Raw genomic sequence first — 21,061 nt, 5'->3', positions numbered from 1 at the left:
CCAAGATGGTACATACCAAAGGAATCTGGCTTACAAAATTTAAAGTTCACACCAAATCAAAATAGCACAATCAGCACAAGAAAATCCCAATAAGGGACAGTAAGGAAGCCTTAAGGTTCTTATGACTGTGAACATTTTTTTACATGCTTTTTCAGGACCAACTGGCGTGCATTTTTAAAAGAAAATATTTTTAAAGGATCACTACAATTCCATTTAATTGAAAAGTCAAATTTCTTGTTGATGAACCAAAAACCAATGTGGCGACAAACGTTGGGCGCCATTTTTGGCAACCATAAAAACTATACTGTTTGGCTGCGGAAAAAACTCTCTGAATATCCATGTTTCGGCTCCCAGCAAGTTATTTTTGTGGATTTCGGTTACCACTGTTAAGGATACTAAGATCGTTAGAAAAATGGCGGCCCATCCAAGGACGCTGGTTTACAAAAAAGAATGATGTACCCATATTTAAAGTTAACGCCAAATCAAAAGCATCTGTCATCATCAGAAGTTCCAAAAAACGGCACAGTTAGAGGGCCTTAAGTGTATTATAAATGTGAACAATTTTTACGTGTTTTTCAAGGATCAACTACTGTGGACTCCTAAAAGAAAATATTTTCAAGGATCTTTAGAATTACATTCGGTTTAAAACCACATATTTTGTCTGTGAGCCAATAAACAAAAAGGCGACTAACGTTGGGCGCCATTTTTATGAAGTCTTTGAAAACTCAGCTCACTGAATATTCAAGCTTCGGCTTGACAACCAGGTCAGCTAATGAATTCCGATTCCCAAAGTTAAGAATTCTATGATCGGTCCAAAAGTGCCGCCCAAGCTGGGGCTCTAGGTATATGGCTTACAAACAGAACGGTGTACCCGCAGTAAAAGTTTATGCCAAAATAGCAGCTTTTATCATTAGAAGTTAGGAAACCTTAATCTCAGGGTCTTATAAGTGTAAACCTTCTCTTCTTGTCACTGAACCAACAGACACAGTGTGGGGACTAACGTTGGGCGCCAATTTTGTCAAGTCCTTGGGAATTCTGAGATCTGTTCAAAAGTGGGGCCCAAACTGTATTCTTTTGTCCAAAGGGTGACAAATTTCCTTCAGAATTAAGGGCCAATGGCCTTTTTATACCCTACACCACAAGGTGGTCAGGGTATTATGTCTTTGTGCATTTGTTTGTAACAGGCAAAAGGAAACGAGATAGACCCATAGTTCCTTCTGATGATCTGCATAGAATCACATCCTGAGTCGATTTATGCATGTCCGTCCGTCCGTCTGTCCATGTATTTTTGTAAACAAAGTATAGTTGGCATTTATTGTCCTATCCAGATGAAATTTTGCACAAATCATTTGTTTGGCCCCAGGACGAACCCTGTTGAAATTGGAGATAATCGGACAAAATTTAGATATAGCTTCCATATATATCTTCGTCCGATTTGCTTTTTATTGCGCACCAAACGTGTAATATCAGTCCGAATAGCTTGGAATTTTGCACGTACGATAAGATTGGACCTGAAAATAAGTATGCCAAATTTGAAAATAAGTATGCCAAATCGGTTCAGATATAGCTATAGCTCCCATATATATTGTTCATTCGATTTGTTATTTTTGTCCTCCGTAGCCGTAATATGCAGTCTGTAACAACAATATTTGGGGAAATATATCAAATATAGCCCAGAAATACATTTGCTAAATTTTATCGAGATCGGTTCAGATTTGGATATAGTTCCCATATATAAGTTCGTCCGATTTACCTTTGATTGTACACCAAACGTCTAATATTTGCCCAAATTGGATGAAATTTGGCACTTACGACCAAATTCTAGTCTAGAAGCTAGTATGTTAAATTTGGTGAAGATCGGTTCAGATATAGCTATAGCTCCCATATGTACTGTTCATCCGATTTGTTATATTTGTTACCCACAGCCGTAATATGCATTCCGTAACAACGATATTAAGGGAAATATATCAAATACAGCTCAGAAATATCTTTGCCAAATTTTATCGATATCGGTTTCGATTTGGATATAGCTCCCGTATATATTTTTATCCGATTTCAAATTAATTGTGCACCAAATGGACAATACAATTCCGAATTTAAAAGATACAAATGCTTCGGCATATTCAGTCCTTTGAACTTTCTTCACTGGTTTTAAATGTTTTTAAGGTTTCGACGAGAAAAACTTATGGTCATCTGGGAAAAAATTCAATTTTCAAAAAAATAACATCCGTTAAAAATTCTATTAAAATCTTATATAGCCTTTATATTAGGGTCTATACGACGACGTGGACCTGCGTGGGCAACTTTTGTCATAAGCCATAAAAAATTCAAATGTGAAACCAAAATACCGAATATCGGAGGGTGCCGCTACGTGGGGGCTATACGAAGACGTGGACCAACACAGATAATTTTCAGTCTTACGCTGTAGTGTCCATTTCGAGCTTCAAATACCAAATTTGAAACAATTCCGGTGAATATGTAATGTCGCCAAAATCATCAAAATACCGAATATCGGAATGTACCGTTATATGTGGGCTATACCAAAACGTGAATCTACATGGCCCATTTTCAATACCAAAAGTCCTGCAAATATAATACACATTTGAGTAAATTTTTATCCACCTAACTTATTTCGTTCGGAAGCTAGAGTGGTTTCCACAGAAGGATAGATGGACAGACAGACGGACCAGAATGTATATTTCGGGGTGTTACAAACGGAATGTCAAACTTATTGTACCCTCCATACTATGGTGGAGGGTATAATAACAAAATTTTGTAAATTAAATAATACTTAGGCTGTAGTATCCATTGCGAATGATGACCTCACGCCACAGTGATTTTCAATTACAATACAAGATCTTTGTCTGGTCCTTGAGAAGACTTGTCACAAAACGAACCTGACAAAGTAAACCTGAAAACATTTGTCCATTATTTACACCCAATAAGCTTAAAATTTCGCAAATGTCACAGCTAGAAAAGGTATTGGGAGCAAATTGATGACAAGCCGACATCTGTGTTTATAACCGAAAAAAGGTCAACAGAGGTCTGTCTTCGTCGCAGTCACATAGTCACACTGGCATCCTTTTACCAATTCCTGATATTACTTGACCCAACATACCTCGCACCATCCTCCATGAGATGGCCCAATATTGAGAATTGTTATTTATTTCCATTTGCCTGTGCCCAGCCAATCAAAAGGGATAACCCAAAACTGGAATAAAACCAAAGAGCATTTCATCAATAAATTTAAAAGTTAAATACCCCGAAAAAAGTATTGTCCAATATTTACGAGCAGCAAAAAGTCCATGGCATTTTATATTAAATTACCGATTTGTTGCAACTCAATTCCATTGTTTATGTCGGAGCATTTATTTGCTTTTGTTGCATAGCCCAGTAGGGATTTGAAATTTTTAAATCGAATAAAAAGTGTTAATGTTTATTTTTTTTTTTTTTTTGCAGCCAATTTAAGGGAATTGAATGAATAAACATATTATTGTGTTTCCATGTAATTTATGTTTCAGTAGAATTTACCGAGAAAATCGGTCATAGTTTTTTCTGATTAAATTATAGTTACATATTGCATTTCCCGAAAATGTCAGCAGGTTATACGTACGAATTTTTGTCGTCATCACTTTGAGGTACTTTTTTCGGATGCCCAGCATTATAAGTAAAATAGAAGTAATAAATATTATAATAACAATTTAAAGAATTAATTATAACAAGTAAGCAAAGGCTATAGTCGAGCGGGGTCGACCATGTGATGCCCTACAACACTACAATATATTAGAAGCCAAGATTCGCTTTTGAAATGATGTCATAGGCACCAGATATTACCGTTCCCTTTTTGACCAGGACATTTTCCCAATATTTATGCACTCCGTCGTGCTGTTTGCTTTTGTGGTCCCTTTTACGGCTAAATATAACCCAATGGTCATCCAAAATGCCAGAATTCTTCCCTGTGCTTAATTATCTTCTCAGGCGTGTCGATTAGCTTCAACTGTGTAGTCAGGAATTTTTTTTCTGTTTTTGGTTCATTTGTACCCCTAAATATTTTGCGATCATCTACAAAAGCAAGAGGCCCTTCTAAATCTCTAAATTTAGACTAATCTATATGATTTGCTTGTCTACGATTTTTGGCTATATTCGTCAACGAAATCAGCCTAAAAATGTCAGAAGTTGTAATGCTGGTATTTTTTTACACAAAAGTAGTGATCCATTCTACTCGCCGTCCTAATCTCGAACTTCAAGCGAGATTTCGTGTCCTTTGGTTTCTATTTGTGACCTTTACAACGGCTGCAAAATCTGAAACATTTTTAGTTGTTGGTCCATTTCAACCCCCAAAAATATTGCGGTCATCTTCTTATAACCAATAGGTCTATCCCTTCGGAACGTTACCCTACCCTTGTGAAAATGTTCGTGAGGATCGGATAATAATAATCTGTATATAACCCCAACCTGTGTTGTAAGGTAAAAAAATATTACTAAATGTACACTTTGGGCAATAATTGCGACCTGCAGTGATTATAAATTAACATGAACAGACGGACGGACGGACACACATAGCTAGAGCGACTCAGTTCTGAGAGATAGGAAGATCCATAAATACTTTCCTATGTGGGAAACCAATATTTCGAGGTGTTTTTGGCCCAATCAAACTTATAGTACCCCCAACACTTAGTGTCCGATCCTCACGAAATTTTGCGTGGGGATAAGATTATTTTTATTATTTTTTTCCAATTTTGTAGTAACTCTATAGACAACAATTGAAAATCAATCGACACAAAATTTTGCATCAGAAGAGAGTTAGGTACAGGGACATTATTTTTGACATTATTTCAAAAACGAAACCTTTCAAAATAAATTTGCACATAAGGGGACTTCGAACAAATTGTAGTGTTGTTGGGTATCACATGGTCGGCCCGCACGGCTATAGCCTTTGCTTACTTGTTTTTCTTTGATATTTCAAAGAGTTATTAGCAATAGTTCTTTGCTTACTTGTTTTTCTTTGATATTTCAAAGAGTTATTAGCAATAGTTCTTTCCGTTTTCACATTGCCTTTAATCAACTTAACAGAACAACTCTTTTTCCTCTTTAAACCAGTAAAGAAAGCCTTAAAGTCGGGCGGGGCCGACTTTATGATACCCTACACCACTATATTAAATTAAAAGTTTTTATGGGAGGATTCAATCATACACGCTATGATTATAATTATAATTTAAAATTCAAAGGACTAAATATGCCGAAGCATTTGTATCTTTTAAATTCGGACTTGTATTACCCATTTGGTGCACAATTAATTTGAAATCGGATAAAGATATATATATATGGGAGCAATATCCAAATCGGAACCGATCTCGATAAAATTTGGCAAAAATATTTCTGAGCTGTATTTGATATATTTCCCTGAATATCGTTGTTACGGAGTGCATATTACGGCTGTGGGTAACAAATATAACAAATCGGATGAACAGTATATATGGGAGCTATAGCTATATCTGAACCGATCTTCATCAAATTTGACATACTAGCTTCTAGACTAAATTCGGTCCCAAGTGCCAAATTCCATCCCATTTGGACAAATGTTAGACGTTTGGTGCACAATAAAAGGTAAATCGGACGAAGTTATATATGGGAGCTATATCCAAATCTGAACCGATATCGATAAAATTTTGCACATGTATTTCTGAGCTGTATTTGATATATTTCCTCAAATATTGTTGTAACAGAGTGCATATTACGGCTGCGAAGGACAAAAATAACAAATCGGATTAACAATATATATGGGAGCTATAGCTATATCTGAACCGATCTTCACCAAATTTGACATACTAGCTTCTAGACTAAATTCGGTCCCAAGTGCCAAATTCCATCCCATTTGGACAAATATTAGACGTTTGGTGCACAATATAAGGTAAATCGGACGAAGTTATATATGGGAGCTATATCCAAATCTGAACCGATATCGATAAAATTTTGCACATGTATTTCTGAGCTGTATTTGATATATTTCCTCAAATATTGTTGTAACAGAGTGTATATTACGGCTGCGAAGGACAAAAATAACAGATCGGATGAACAATATATATGGGAGCTATAGCTATATCTGAACCGATTTCGATCAAATTTGACATACTAGCTTCTAGACTAAATTCGGTCCCAAGTGCCAAATTCCATCCCATTTGGACAAATATTAGACGTTTGGTGCACAATATAAGGTAAATCGGACGAAGTTATATATGGGAGCTATATCCAAATCTGAACCGATATCGATAAAATTTTGCACATGTATTTCTGAGCTGTATTTGATATATTTCCTCAAATATTGTTGTAACAGAGTGCATATTACGGCTGCGAAGGACAAAAATAACAAATCGGATGAACAATATATATGGGAGCTATAGCTATATCTGAACCGATCTTCACCAAATTCGACATACTAGCTTCTAGACTAAATTCGGTCCCAAGTGCCAAATTCCATCCCATTTGGACAAATATTAGACGTTTGGTGCACAATATAAGGTAAATCGGACGAAGTTATATATGGGAGCTATATCCAAATCTGAACCGATATCGATAAAATTTTGCACATGTATTTCTGAGCTGTATTTGATATATTTCCTCAAATATTGTTGTAACAGAGTGGATATTACGGCTGCGAAGGACAAAAATAACAGATCGGATGAACAGTATATATGGGAGCTATAGCTATATCTGAACCGATTTCGATCAAATTTGACATACTAGCTTCTAGACTAAATTCGGTCCCAAGCGCCAAATTCCATCCCATTTGGACAAATATTAGACGTTTGGTGCACAATATAAGGTAAATCGGACGAAGTTATATATGGGAGCTATATCCAAATCTGAACCGATATCGATAAAATTTTGCACATGTATTTCTGAGCTGTATTTGATATATTTCCTCAAATATTGTTGTAACAGAGTGGATATTACGGCTGCGAAGGACAAAAATAACAGATCGGATGAACAATATATATGGGAGCTATAGCTATATCTGAACCGATTTCGATCAAATTTGGCATACATATTTTCAGGCCTAATTTGGTTGTATGTGCAAAATTTTATACAATTCGGGCTGATATTACACGTTTGGTGCACAATAAAAGGCAAATCGGACGAAGATATATATGGGAGCTATATCTAAATTTTGACCGATTATCTTCAATTTCAATAGGGTTCGTCCTTGGGCCAAACAAATGATTTGTGCAAAATTTCATCTGGATCGGGCAATAATTGCGAACTGTACTTTGTTTACAAAAATACATGGACAGACGGACGGACATGCATAAATCGACTCAGAATGTGATTCTATGCAGATCATCAAAAGGAACTATGGGTCTATCTCGTTTCCTTTTGCCTGTTACAAACAAATGCACAAAGATATAATACCCTGACCACTTTGTGGTGTAGGTTATAAATATGGGCTGCTTTAGTTCAGTTAAATTCGCAAAATATTGTATTTATTGTAATTATATTGAATTCAATTTGTTATTTAAACGCTTTTCATCAAAATGCCTTCCAAACAAAAATAATTACAGCGGGAATTCATAGCATTTATTTCGAATACAAGTTGCTGGCAGCTTAATACTGATTGAAATTCTGCGAACAGGAAAAAAGCCAATGTTTATTTTCTATAATAAATGTTGATACAAAGTAGTATTTATACCCTACAACACTATGTGTTGGGGGTATTATAAGTTTGATTGGGCCAAAAATTATGTAACACCACGAAATATTGGTTTCCCACATAGGAAAGTATATATGGATCTTCCTAGCTCGCCGAGCTGAGTCGATCTAGCTATGTATGTCCGTCCGTCCGTCTGTCCGTCTGTCCGTCTGTCCATGTTAATTTGTAATCACTCTACAGGTCGCAATTATGGCCCGATCTTCACGAAATTTAAAATGGAGGTGGGGTTAGGATCAGAATAGAACCCTATTTCTTTTGGAGATGATCGCCAAATGTTTAGGGGTTGAAATGGACCAAATACTGAAAAAATGTCGGATTTTGCAGTAGCTATACAGGTCGCATTTATAGACCAATCGGCGCGGAATTTCGCATGTAGCTAGAGTTTAGGGCGGGGAAGAAGCCTACCAATTTGGGTGGTCATCGGATTATATTTAGCGGGTAAAATAGACCATATCTTTTTATTGAAAAAATTCGAAATTTTTCATTAAACCGCGAATATTTTAAATCCCGGCGAAATCACAATGCCATCACAAGGTTACTTCTGATCTTTACTTTGATGTTAACATCCAACAAACCGGATATATAGCAAACTAGGTGCGATATATATGTCGATCAAAGAAGATATGCTTGAAAGATCTCTTATAAGTCGAGAACGGCTGAACTGATTTCGACAGTTCTCATTAATTCAGAATGGCCTCTTGGCAGGAAAGAAAAAACGTCTAAAAAAATCGCATAAAAATATCTCTCTAAAGATGAAAATATTGATTTTGTAAAATTTTCTCATATTTTTTTCAATTTTGTCATATTTTTGGCATATTTTCATTTTGAATTAAACATTTAGTAAAATTTCTACAGCTAACAAAACTAAGTAGTTAGGATATCAGTATATCATATACAGATCGCATTTATGGCCCGATCCTTACGAAATTTTGCATGGGGATAAGATAAGGGTCAGAATAGAAGCCTACTCTTTTTGGAGATGATTGCCATATATTTAGGAGTTGAAATGGACCAAAAAAATGCAACATTGTCAGCAGGTCGTAATTATCGCCCGATCCTCGCGCACTTTTGAATGGGGGTTACCGCACATTGCAAAATCCAAGCAGTTTTGGATGGCCATGCAAAAATATTCAATGTGTGAAATAGTTTGCCAACTTTTGTAGACAAAATACGAAATTCTCCATTCCAGTGACTCTATGGAGAATTTACAAATACACTTCTGACTATTTCGTTAACGCTGATTTCGTGGAAGAATATAGTCAAATGTCTGTATCTCAAAAAAATCAAAAGCCAATAATAAATGTTGATGTTTTGCCACTTCTGAGAGACTATGGGTCTTTGGGAAATATTGGTTCCAGATCTAGGAAGACCATTTACGTGCAACATCTACCAATAAATTTGAAATGAGCAAATTAGTTTAAGTTGCTATTATTCGAAAATTAGAGAACGAAACCTGATGGTTTTCTTTTATTATTTGTCACAATATCTTGTGGTATTCTTTCGAGTATCTCGCCTATATGAACTGTATCGTTTATTATAGTGTTGTAGGGTATTCAACGGTCGGCCCCGCTCGACTGTAGCCTTTGCTTACTTGTTTTATATATATAGATAGGGATAACATAAAAAATCCAAACAGTTATATTCTCCCAGCTATTATCCGATTTTAATTATTTCACAGGATATACATTTTTGGTATCTCTTACAAATGTGTTAATCTGCAATTATTTTCAGTTAAAACACCTGTCGACATTTTCTCCAAAAAAAATATGATATTAAATAAATTTCAATTAATTAAATTAATTGATATTAAAAGCAAAAATCACACTCAAACAATCCAACACACAGATGCTAAAATATCCTTAGGAAATACCGAAAGCCATAAGGCTTTTCAGAAAATGTTTCACAAACATTTGCAAATCCCTCTCAGGCACAGACGCACACACACACGGAGAAAACAAAAAGCCTTGTCTCGGTCAACAGCTCAGACTAATAAGCTTTAAGTTTAAAATATAAATTGAATAAATGCTTCATTATTATTCATTAGAGGCCGGCAAAGTAATGAAGACGGGCATTGGTGGGGTATATAATCTGCCTAAATAAGAAAATATTATGGGAAATTAGTTTTTGTAAGGGATTCCAATGTTGTTGCTGGGTAATTATGAGCAGCACCAAATGGCTGGTCAAGTGGCTTAAGGTCCTAAGCATTTTCATGAGTGTTCATTGGATTGTAAACATTTCAGGAAGATTCTGTAAGAATCCGATTAACAAAACTCCTTCCACAAGACTTTAGGAGACCTTCACAAGGACTTTTAAAGAGATGCCGAACATATATTTATACCCTCCACCATACTATGGAGGGTATATTAATTTTGTCATTCCGTTTGTAACTCCTCGAAATACTCATGTCAGACCCAACAAAGTATATATATTCTTGATCAGCGTAAAATTCTAAGACGATTTAGTCATGTCCGTCTGTCTGTCTGTCCGTCTGTCCATCTGTCTGCCTGTTGTAATCACGCTATCTTTCGAACAAATTGAGATAGAAGACTAACATTTTGCACACATGTATATTATGCCAGTAGGCAAGTTAAGTTCGTAAATGGGCCATGTAGGTCCAAGTTATCATATAGCCCCCATATAACGGTACCTCCCGATATTCGGTATTTTGATTATTTTAGCGACATTATTCACCGGAATTGTTTCAAATTTGGTATTTGAAGTTCGCAATAGATACTGCAGCATAAAACAGAAAATGGACCATATAGGTCCACGTCTTTATATAGCCCCCATATACCGTACCCCCCGATATTCGGTATTTTGGTGATTTTAGCGACATTATTTAGCGGGATTGTTTCAAATTTCGCATGTGAAGTTCGTAATGGATACTTCAGCCCATGCCAGAAAATTGTCTGTGCGGGTCCACGTCTTCGTATAGCCCCCATATAACGGTACCCCCCATATTCGGTATTTTGACGATTTTAGCTACATTATAGACAGTTTTTCCTTCAAGTTTCGCATTTAAATATTGTAATAACTTATGACGAAGGTTGCCTATCCAGGCCCACGTCGTCCTATAAGCATTCGGTATTTTTAAGATTTTAACAGTATTTTTAACGGATTTTATTTTTTTGAAAATTGCCAAATTTGTACCAATCGGAGGAGGGTATTAAAAGTTCGACCCGGCCGAACTTACAGCTTTTTAACTTGTTTATAAAAAAATTTTTCCCGATTCCGGTAGTAGATATTTTACATTTTCGAAATAAAGATTTTCAATTGGGCTCCTAATGGAACAAGATCCTTAAAGTATACCTCAAAAACGTTTATGCAGGGAGATATTCGACTGGTCTTCTATAAGCAGACAATTACTTAAAACTGCTTCATACCCTCAGCCATGTGGCTACAGAGGTTTCCAAAAGGCCAAGACGAGCCTAGTAGAAATAACGGTTTTAGACCCTAGTTCTCTTTGCAACAAATCCGTTTCAGGACATTTGGAGTCGATGGAAGGCTGTCCGTCCGTCCGTCTGTCTGGCTGCCTGGTGCGCACGATAACTCTCGAGGGGAGTATTTGATTCGATCCAAACTTGGACATCTCAATATTATTATCAAACTTAGATCGAGTTCGGAGAAAGGCAACATCGGTCCACTCCTTCGGGATTCTCCCCCAAAAGGTCGACATTTTCATGGAAAATAATTTACCTCAAGAGTGTTAAGGACAGGGAGGAAGTCTAGCATTTTGGATGACCATTGGATTATATATTTATCCATAACTAACAGCACGACGGAGTGTGTAAATATTGGGTACATGCCCATGGTCAAAAAGTTAAGGGCAACATCTGGTCGGTGCTTTATGACATAATTTCAAAAGCGAAATCTTCAAAATGGAATTGAAGATAAGGGGACTTCTAACATATTGTAGTGTTGTTGGGTAACACATGGTCGGCCCCGCACATCTATATCCCTTGCTTACTTGTTATATTAAACTTAGGTCATATTCGGAATAGAAAATATTTGTCAACTCCCTCTATACCATCCCAATAAAATGCAAAAATTGAACTGAAAATATATTTTATTATCCGACGTAAGCTGTGGGTATACAAGGTGAGATAAAAAACTGCAATAAAGTCAAACGCCATAGTTTTTAAATTTTTTAAAGTTTTATTGAATGAATGTCGGAAATAATATCAAATTTTACAATAAGTTTAGATTTATTCCAATTGGTCACCTTTGGCACGAATTATGGCCTTCAAACGGCCAATGAAACCGTCACACGTGGACCGAATGTTGCTCTGCGGTATTTTGGCCCATTCCCGGCGAAGAGCTTGCTTGAGGTGAACGACACTTTGGTAGCTTTTAGGGCCAACCTAGCTTTCCAAAATACTCCAGACACAATAGTCCAACGGATTGGTATCCATAGATTTTGCTGGCCATTTTGCGCTGGAAATGAAGCGAAGAACTGTATTTTGTAACCATTCTTGGGTGGCGAGAGCTAAGTGCGATGGTGCTGAGACCTGTTGGAATGTCCAAGGTCTGCGTCCAAAATGTTTTTCGCGATAATATTCGGCATTTATTCTGATGCCAAGGTCGATTAATTCGAGCAGAGAGCGACGGCTGTTATGGCGGTCCACACCATCACCATGGCCGGGGCTTGAGTTCTGGTGGCCAACCGAAGGTGCACATTTTCGGCTGATCTCTTGGATTGTTTACAAACTGCTGGACAACAAATGTTTTCTCACCGGAGAAAACTAAGTTCTGCAGTGCACCACGTTCGGTCAAGCAACTCTTTAGCTCTTTTGAGTCTATTTTCTTTCTGCACTTTTTGGAATTTCAATGGCTCATTTTTTAATACTTGCCGAATGGATTATTGCGATATGTTCAGCTTACGAGTCTTTTTCCGGTCACTGCGACGCAGTTTTCGATCAAGTCGCTTCTTTACTTTTCGAACCATTTCTTCTGATGTTGCTGTTTTCTTCTGTCCCTTGACGGCGGGCTACGCTACTAGTATCACGGTAACGAGCGATGGTGCGAGACACAAACGATTTATTCGCATTTAAATGCTGGAGTGCTCTAACGACTGCCACTTGTGGTTTTCCAGCCAAATATAAAGAAATCACCCTACCAGGCTTGAATTCCATCACGAATAAATTTTTTTCTGGAAAACTCTCACCGAAATGCTTTTGTACGCTTGTGGACAATATAATGAGCTGTCACTGGAATAATTTTAACAGCTGTCGGTCGAGTGGTTTAGAAATGACAGCAGTCTAAAGTTGGTTGCAGTTGTTTCATCTCAGCCTGCACATCTGTCGACAGACCGACTGATACCTTGTCCACTATGTACAAATCTCTGCAAATTTTTCACAGTCATTTATATTTATATTTTAATCTCCATTCGGTAAGCGATAGCCTTGATTTTCCATAAATATTATCTCCAGTTGCAAACCCAACCATTTACCAAATGCAAGCTCAAAATGAACAATTTATTTCAAAAGTCATTGTCGCTGTGTGTGTGTGCAATTGACACGAGTGGGTTTTGATGTTATTTTTTTTTTTTTTTTTTTTTTTTTTTTCTATAAATATCTGAGTACAAAAGGATTTGTAGTGGCTCGGCTCGGCTCGACTGGCATGATTTTGACAACAACGACGGCTGCGATGATCATTATAATTGTTTTAACAGCAAACGACCAACGACAATCAGCCATGAAGTGCCATTGCCATGGATACTGTCATCGACATCGACATCATCATAATCCTATCAGACACATTTCCACCTATTGTCATGACCACTCACCGTGAAACTCGCAGCTTAATGGCCATATTTGGGTTGGTTGGTTTAGAATTTTCAAATGTTCGAAATGTTGCCTAGCAGCATAATTGCCATTTTGACAAAATTTCGCATTGAATGTTGTTGCAATGCCGTAAATGACCTGGAAGAGTGTAGTTGATTTTATGAAGTGATATCAAGTGATTTGTCAAACGCAATTTAAATGGAAATTTGAATTTTGTTTTCTTCTGTTTTTGGTTAAGCACTTACGTTGTGGCTGGAACTCCAAGGGTTGTTTTGGTTTTTAGAATAAAATTGTTTGTATATAAAAGCTGGCATGAGCGTAAATGGTACAAATTTTTTAAAGTGAGACCTTAATATCTTTATACCCTACACCACATAGTGGTAAGGGTATTATGACTTTGTGCATTTGTTTGTAACATGGAGAAGGAAGCGAGATAGACCCATAGTTACTTTTGAGGATCTCCATAGAGTCATTTTCTGAGTTGATTTATGCATGTCCGTCCGTCCGTCCGTCTGTCCATGTATTCTTGTGAACAAAATGCAGGTCGCATTTTTTATCCGATTGAGATGAAATTTTGCACAAATTATTTGTTTAGCCCAAGGACGAACCCTATTGATATTGGAGATAATCGGTAACAATTTAGATATAGCTCCCATATATATCTTCATCCGATTTGCCTTTAATTGTGTACCAAACGTGTAATATCAGCTCGAATAGTATGGAATTTTGCACATACAACCAAATTAGGCCTGAAAATAAGTATGCCAAATTTGATCGAAATCTGTTCAGATATAGCTATAGCTCCCATATATATATATATTGTTCATCCGATTTTTTATTTTTGTCCTCCGCAGCCGTAATATGTACTCTGTAAACAACAATATTTGGAGAAATATATCAAATGCAGCTCAGAAATAAGTTTGCTAAATTTTATCGAGATCAGTTCAGATTTGGATATAGCTCTCATATATATCTTCGTCCGATTTATTTTTCATTGTGCATCAAACGTCTAATATTTGTCCAATTGGGATGGAATTTGGCACATACGACCGAATTGAGTCGAAGAGGTGGTATGCCAAATTTGGTGAAGATCAGTTTAGATATAGCTATAGATCCCATATATATATTGTTCATCCGATTTGTGGTATTTGTTACCTACTGCCGTAATATGCACTCCGTAACAACGATATTCAGAGTAATATATCAAATACAGCTCAGAAATATATTTGCCAAATTTTAGCGAGATCGGTTCCGATTTGGATATAGCTCCCATATATATCTTTATCCGATTTCAAATTAATTGTGCACCAAATGGGCAATACAAGTCCGAATTTCAAAGGTACAATATTTAGTCCTTTGAATCTACTAAATTAGCAAAGTGGTGTAGAGTATCATAAAGTCGGCCCGCCCGACTTTAGGACTTTCTTTACTAGTTTTTTTACAGAACGAGGAACCAAAAAAAAAAGTCCAAATAGAGAAAAATTTTTTTTTTGACATTTAAGATATCTTCTATGTACGCAAAGTATAAAAAGTGTTGAAGAAGTAGAAGATCTGTAGAAGGTATTTTATTAAAACTATCTTCCAACCAGAACTGCAAAAGGTTATCTAATAGAAAAGATATTTGAAAGAGCCTCAGGCAAAATGTACTTTTTACTCCTAGGGCTATAGCAAGTTTTTTTATAGACAGAGATTTTCAAAACCTCTTCTATGGCAAGTATTCCAATTTCGGACTTCATCTAATACCAGTTAAAATATACAGGATGAGATGAAAAAACTGCAACCAATTTCAGACTGTTGTCATTTCTAAACCACTCGTCCGACAGCCGTTAAAATTATTCCAATCACAGCTCATTATATCGTTTACAATCGTACAAAAGCATTTTGGTGAGAATTTTCTAGAAAAAAAGTTATCCGTGATGAATTCAAGCGTGATAGTGTGATTTCTTTACATTTGGCTGGAAAACCACAAGTGGCTATCGCACTCCTGCATTTAGATGTGAATAAATCCTTTGTGCCTCCTATCATCGCTCGTTACCGTGATACTGGTAGCGTAGCCCGACGTCAAGGAAGTGGACGGAAGAAAACAGCAACATCAGGAGAAATAGTTCGAAAAGTAAAGAAGCGATTTGATCAAAACCCGAGTCGCAGTGTCCGAAAAATGGTTCGTGAGCTGAACTTATCTCAATATTTCATTCGGCAAATATTGAAAAATGAGTTCGGGGCCATTGAACTTCCAAAAAGTGCAAGAACTTACACCGCAACAGAAAGAAAATAGACTCAAAAGAGCTAAAGAGTTGCTTCGCTTGGCCAAAAGTGGTGAACTGCTGAATTGGATTTTCTCCGATGAGAAAACATTCGTTGTCCAGCAGTTTGTTAACAAACAAAATTATCGTGTTCACTTGCCAAAGAGGTCAGCTGGAAAGGTACGGCTTCGGTTGGCCACCAGAACTCAAGCGCCGGCCATGGTGATGGTGTGGGCCGCACTCCGCTCGTATTAATCGACGGTGGCATCAGAATAAATGCCGAATATTATCGCGAAAATATTCTAGAGGGTGTATTGAAGCCTTGGACACGCAAACATTTTGGCCGCAGACCTTGGACATTCCAACAGGACTCAGCACCATCGCACTCAGCACGCGCCACCCAAGAATGGTTATAAAATGAGGTTCCTCGCTTCATTTCCAGCACACAATGGCCACCAAAATCTCCGGATACCAATACGTTGGACTATTGTGTCTGGAGTATTTTGGAAAGCAAGGTTGGCACTAAAAAATACCAAAGTGTCGATCACCTCAAGCAAGCGCTTCGGCCGGAATGGGCCAAAATACCGCAGAAGAACATTCGGGCAGAGAGTGACGATTTCATTGGCCGTTCAGAAAAAATTGTCCGATCTCTACCATCTTTATAACAGATCTTGTGTTGATAGAAGATGTGCAAAATTTGAATGGAATCGGAAGTTTACTTCGCGTTTTATGAGTTTCACGGTTATTCAAAATGTTTACCCTATGTGGAAAAGGTACCAGAAGCAGTGGTCCGATCCCTGTCATATTCATACCAGATCTCGATTCCGAGAGAACCGAATGCTTATATTGGATTTAATAATCGCTTTCGTAATTCAGAATTTTTAGCCTTTGTGGGGGAGGTACCAAAAGAAGTGAACTCATATATTCCATATTCACCCAAGACCTTGGATTAATAAAAAGATTGTGATGTGTGTAATCTGGAGGCAGTCGGACTCTTACATCACATTTTATAAGAGCTATAATTATTTTAATTGTTGGTCCTTAGTGGTGGAGGTACTTGACGGAGTGGCCCGTATTCTCCGTTGTCGCACCTGACCTAGCACTGATGCAAATATTAGGATTTGCAAAGTTGGAGCAAAATCGGATTACCGTTTTTCTTTCTCTGAAGTAAAATATATCTTTGAAAATTTCGAATTTTTGTGCGGGAAGTACCAGAAGGAGTGGATAATCCCTTCCAGTCAGCCAGACAGAAGGAAGGACGAATACCGCTAGATCGACTCAAAATGTCCTGAAACGGATTGGGTCCAAAGAAACCTAGGGTCTAAAACTGTTATTTGGTGAGGCACGGTTTGGCCGTATCAGATGATATAGCCATATGACTGAGGGTGTTAAAAGCGTCATAAAATTGTATATACAATATATATTATAATTTGTAACACTTCGAAATATTATGTCCATATTTGGGGGTTGAAATAGGCCAAAAGCAGAAAAATGTCCTGATTTTGCACTTGCTCCAGAGGTTTTTTATAATATATCAATCGTCTCGGAATTTTGCTGTTTCGGGTGAAATATACCATAACTATTAAACTACGAAAATTCGAAAAAATACGCGAAAAGGTCACTTCTTATAGTTCTACAGATACTGATATTCAAGAAAATATTTTTTTTCGAATCTTTTCTGTCAGTGGAAGACCTTTGAAAAGTCAAAATAAAGACGTTTTGCCTTTTGAAAGTCACCTAACCGAGAAGACCTTCGGAGGCCCTATTTCTTTAAATCTTTTGAAGTTCTTCTTTTTCCCGAAAGGACGTTTTCTCTGTCTCCAGAAGATATTTTGATGGTAGAATACCTGTGCAGATTATTCTGAAAGTCTATGCCTCTAGAAGGTATTTTGAAGCTTTTCTATGTTCTTAAGGATTCCCTAGAAGACTTTTTCATGGATTTGTGTCCAAAGTTGACAGTTTCTTTTTTACCTCTGGAATGCCTTAAAAGGCCTCCTGTTGCCTTAGATGGTCTTTTGTCCATAGAAAACATTTTGCCGATCAGCTATCTCTCGAGTAATATTCAAACCACTTCTAGTTGTGGAAGACCCTCTGAACGTCTATGTCTTGATAGAGCTTTTGAAGTATTTTCTTTGCTGAGCTTCTCTCTTTGAAGGTCTTATGATTTTAGGAGACCTTGGGAATATCTTCTTGACATGGGTGACCTTTTATTGGTCTTCCACTCTTTGTGGTATTCTTCTAAAGGTACCCTTGTGTGGAAGATATTTTTTTAGGTTATTTGTCTGGAAAACAAATTGGGAAGTTCTTTTTTACAGAAAGCCTTTTTAAGTTCCTTATGTTATAGAGAACCCTTAAGAAGATCTGAAGTCTTTGGTATACATAGAATGTTTTCTGTGTTGAGGGCCTTAGCTTTATGGAGGACTATTTGAAGAAACTTTTCTTCTTTAGAAGACATATGAAGGTCTTCCCTCTTTGGAAGACCTTTTTGAGGTCTTCTGTCCATAGGATGAAGTTATAGATAGAACATTAATTGGTTGCCCTCTCCCTCTGTCTTAATCTAAAATTCCTACTAAAAGTTCTCTGTGTCTGGAATGCCTTTTGGAGAACGTCTATTTCTAGAATATAATTTCAAAGCATTTTGTTCCTAATTCGCCTTTTAGAGGTCTTTTAATTAAATTCCCTTTAATAAATACCTCCTGAGATCCTCTCTGTGAGGATAACTTTTTTTTTTGTCGTTTTCTCTCCATTTCTTCACATTTTCTATTTACAATTTTCCATCAATTTTCATTTCCGGACAATGCCTCATTGCAAAAACCTAATTCAATTTCACAAAATCCGAAAATTTATGAGACCTCTAACGGCCAATGTGATTACATTTTCAACACAATTCCTGGCTAGCAACACCAAACTCATATATTTCGTATAATTTATGTTACACCAAAATCCCATTGCAAGTTGCCCCATTTGCAGCATAAAGCCTTCATAATTTTTCTGCGGAATTTTTTTTTCAACCAACCTGTCTGCATTCAGGCAACAACTAAAATAAGTTTTCTTTCTTTTTACACTATCCTGGCATTTTTCATTGACTTTCTCTTTTCTCTTCCACTGTTTCTTACAGAAAACAAATTATCCGACCAGGAAGCATTGGAGGAAATACGACAACTCAGCGTACAACTGCAGCGTATACAGGAAATGGCCCCACCCAAGGGTGTGGCGGTAATGACAATATCCAGTCTGTTGGATGGGCTGAAGACTCCCGGCAGCATGGTAATGGTTGCGGCAGCAGCCTCCCAGGCCGTATCAGGCGGTGGAAATCAATTAACCGTGCGACCCAATAAACCGGAAGCACTGCCGTTACTCTCGCTGAACAGCGAAATGCAGAAATACACACAAATGCAACAACAGCAGCAGCAACAACTGCAAAAAACCAACAACAATGTGGTGTTACCAGCCAATGTACCGTCCACCAAGATAACAATGGCCACACCGTCAGTGACGACCACTGCATCGCCCAAGGATACGGTGGCTATCGAGGAGAAGGCCATAAATACTGAGTTGAGCGGAAATTGTGTGGCCGAAGAGGAGCTCAAACAACAACATATCATTTGTGAGCGTTGCTATGAACGGTGTAGGCTAGATGGTCATCAGCAGGGGTGCCCGGGTGAGACCGCAGCCAAAACAACAACAACAACAACAACAGCACTGAGTAAATGTCAACTCTTGGGTTCACCACCGCACGAGGGTAGTCTTACATTTAAGGATATTAAATTGGAGTGCATGTGTTCACAATCCGATGACTTGGATCAGTGGCCGACAAAGCGGGTGACCAAAAGGACAGCAGCCACCAATACCCCACCACCTGCCATGGGTTTGAGGGGTTCTCGCAAACAAGGTGGGCGCCATCATCGCCACAAAGATGCCAAATTGTTGAGTAGCTCCAGTCTGCCCTGTGATGATAGCAGCAGCAACACAACGACTACCACAAAATTTAGTTATTTAAGTCAAAAACAACAACAACAAAAACAGAAGCAGCAGCAACAACAACAACAACAAGAACCCTTGATATGTGATAATTGTAAAACTAAATTCAAAAATCAAAGTGGCAAAGCCTCCACCTCCAAACAGCATAGAAAACTAAGTAGACTAAGTTCCAAGTGTAGCAAACTGCTGAGCGATATTGAGAAAACGCAGCATATTTCCAAGAGTGCCACCACCACAGCTACGGCAACAACAACGGCCATGGGTCTTGGTGCCACTGGCTTACAGCGGGCCATAGACAATGCCGATACAAGTTCCATACAAAAACAATATTCCACCGATGATATAATTTTTTACACAACCACCGATTCAAGCTCGACCGAAGACGAAGACGATGATGATGAAGACGAGGGCGAAGGAGAAGAGGCGGAAGCGGATGATGACGATGACACATCACATTCCGAGAATGCAGAAGAGCCAGAGGCTGAAGATAAATTGCCCGCAAAATTATTTGCCGACGACTCTTCAAGTTTGTCCCAAAGTAAAAGTGAATCCAAGGTCCCCGCAGCTAATCAAGGAATTGAAGAACTGCCCACAGGTCAAGATTTCAAAATCATATCACAATCTTTGTTCAACATCACCGGTGGCGGCAGCAGCACCAATACACCGAAACGTTCTGCCGCCGCTGCTGCGGCTACTTCTGCAGGAAATTCCAATAATGCCTTATTAGATAACAAAACGAGAGCGACCACATCGGCTGCCAGTGGTTCCAATGCCACACAGCCCGGACAGTCGCAGCAACAGTCGACGACAGCCAATGGTAATGGCAAGACGAAAAGACCCGATAAACTGGTCTTAAATCTAAATGATCGTTCTAAATTCACCAAAGAAGTTTCCGTTTGAAAGAGTCATCTTCATAATGTTTGGTTTCAGTTGTTGTAAAGAGAGAATATTTTTGATTTTTAGTAAAATATATTGTTTTTTTTTTTTTTTTTTTTTAATTTTATCTAGAATAGAATTTGAATTAAAAATAACAAAAAAAAAAAACGGGAATTGAAAACAACTAAAGATAAAGGCTATTCTAACGCTCTTTATCAAATATAGTACCATTTCGACACTTTGTAGTACACATTTCGAAATTATAACAATAGTCATACTCATACTAATCTGTGATATTCCCACTCTTTTCCTACATCATATGCCGAATTTAGTACCATTTTTTTTACTTTTGGTACACATTATGCGAAAAGCTTCGGACTGATAGTAATGTAGGTTATTGTCAAAATGTATACTCTAGCACATTTCGATTTCGTAATTTTCATAGTACACATTTCGAAAACAATAATCTA

The 21,061-nt window shown here is 37.5% G+C and overlaps 1 protein-coding gene across 1 annotated transcript in view; it reads left to right on the top strand.

Moving 5' to 3' along the window:
- Positions 1-20,655, top strand: part of LOC101887341 (uncharacterized) — a 465,336-nt gene extending 444,681 nt beyond the window's left edge. Inside the window, exons 14-15 of the mRNA XM_059130821.1 lie at positions 18,853-19,660; positions 19,835-20,655. Of these exons, the coding sequence (XP_058986804.1) occupies positions 18,853-19,660; positions 19,835-20,615 (1,589 nt within the window). The 3' untranslated portion in view covers positions 20,616-20,655. The remainder of the gene's footprint in view (positions 1-18,852; positions 19,661-19,834) is intronic.
- Positions 20,656-21,061: the final 406 nt, after the last annotated feature.

The sequence above is a fragment of the Musca domestica genome, unplaced genomic scaffold (genome assembly GCF_030504385.1).
Source record: "Musca domestica strain aabys unplaced genomic scaffold, Musca_domestica.polishedcontigs.V.1.1 8, whole genome shotgun sequence".
Lineage (NCBI taxonomy): Eukaryota > Metazoa > Arthropoda > Insecta > Diptera > Muscidae > Musca > Musca domestica.
This window is presented reverse-complemented; position numbering and strand designations above follow the sequence as displayed.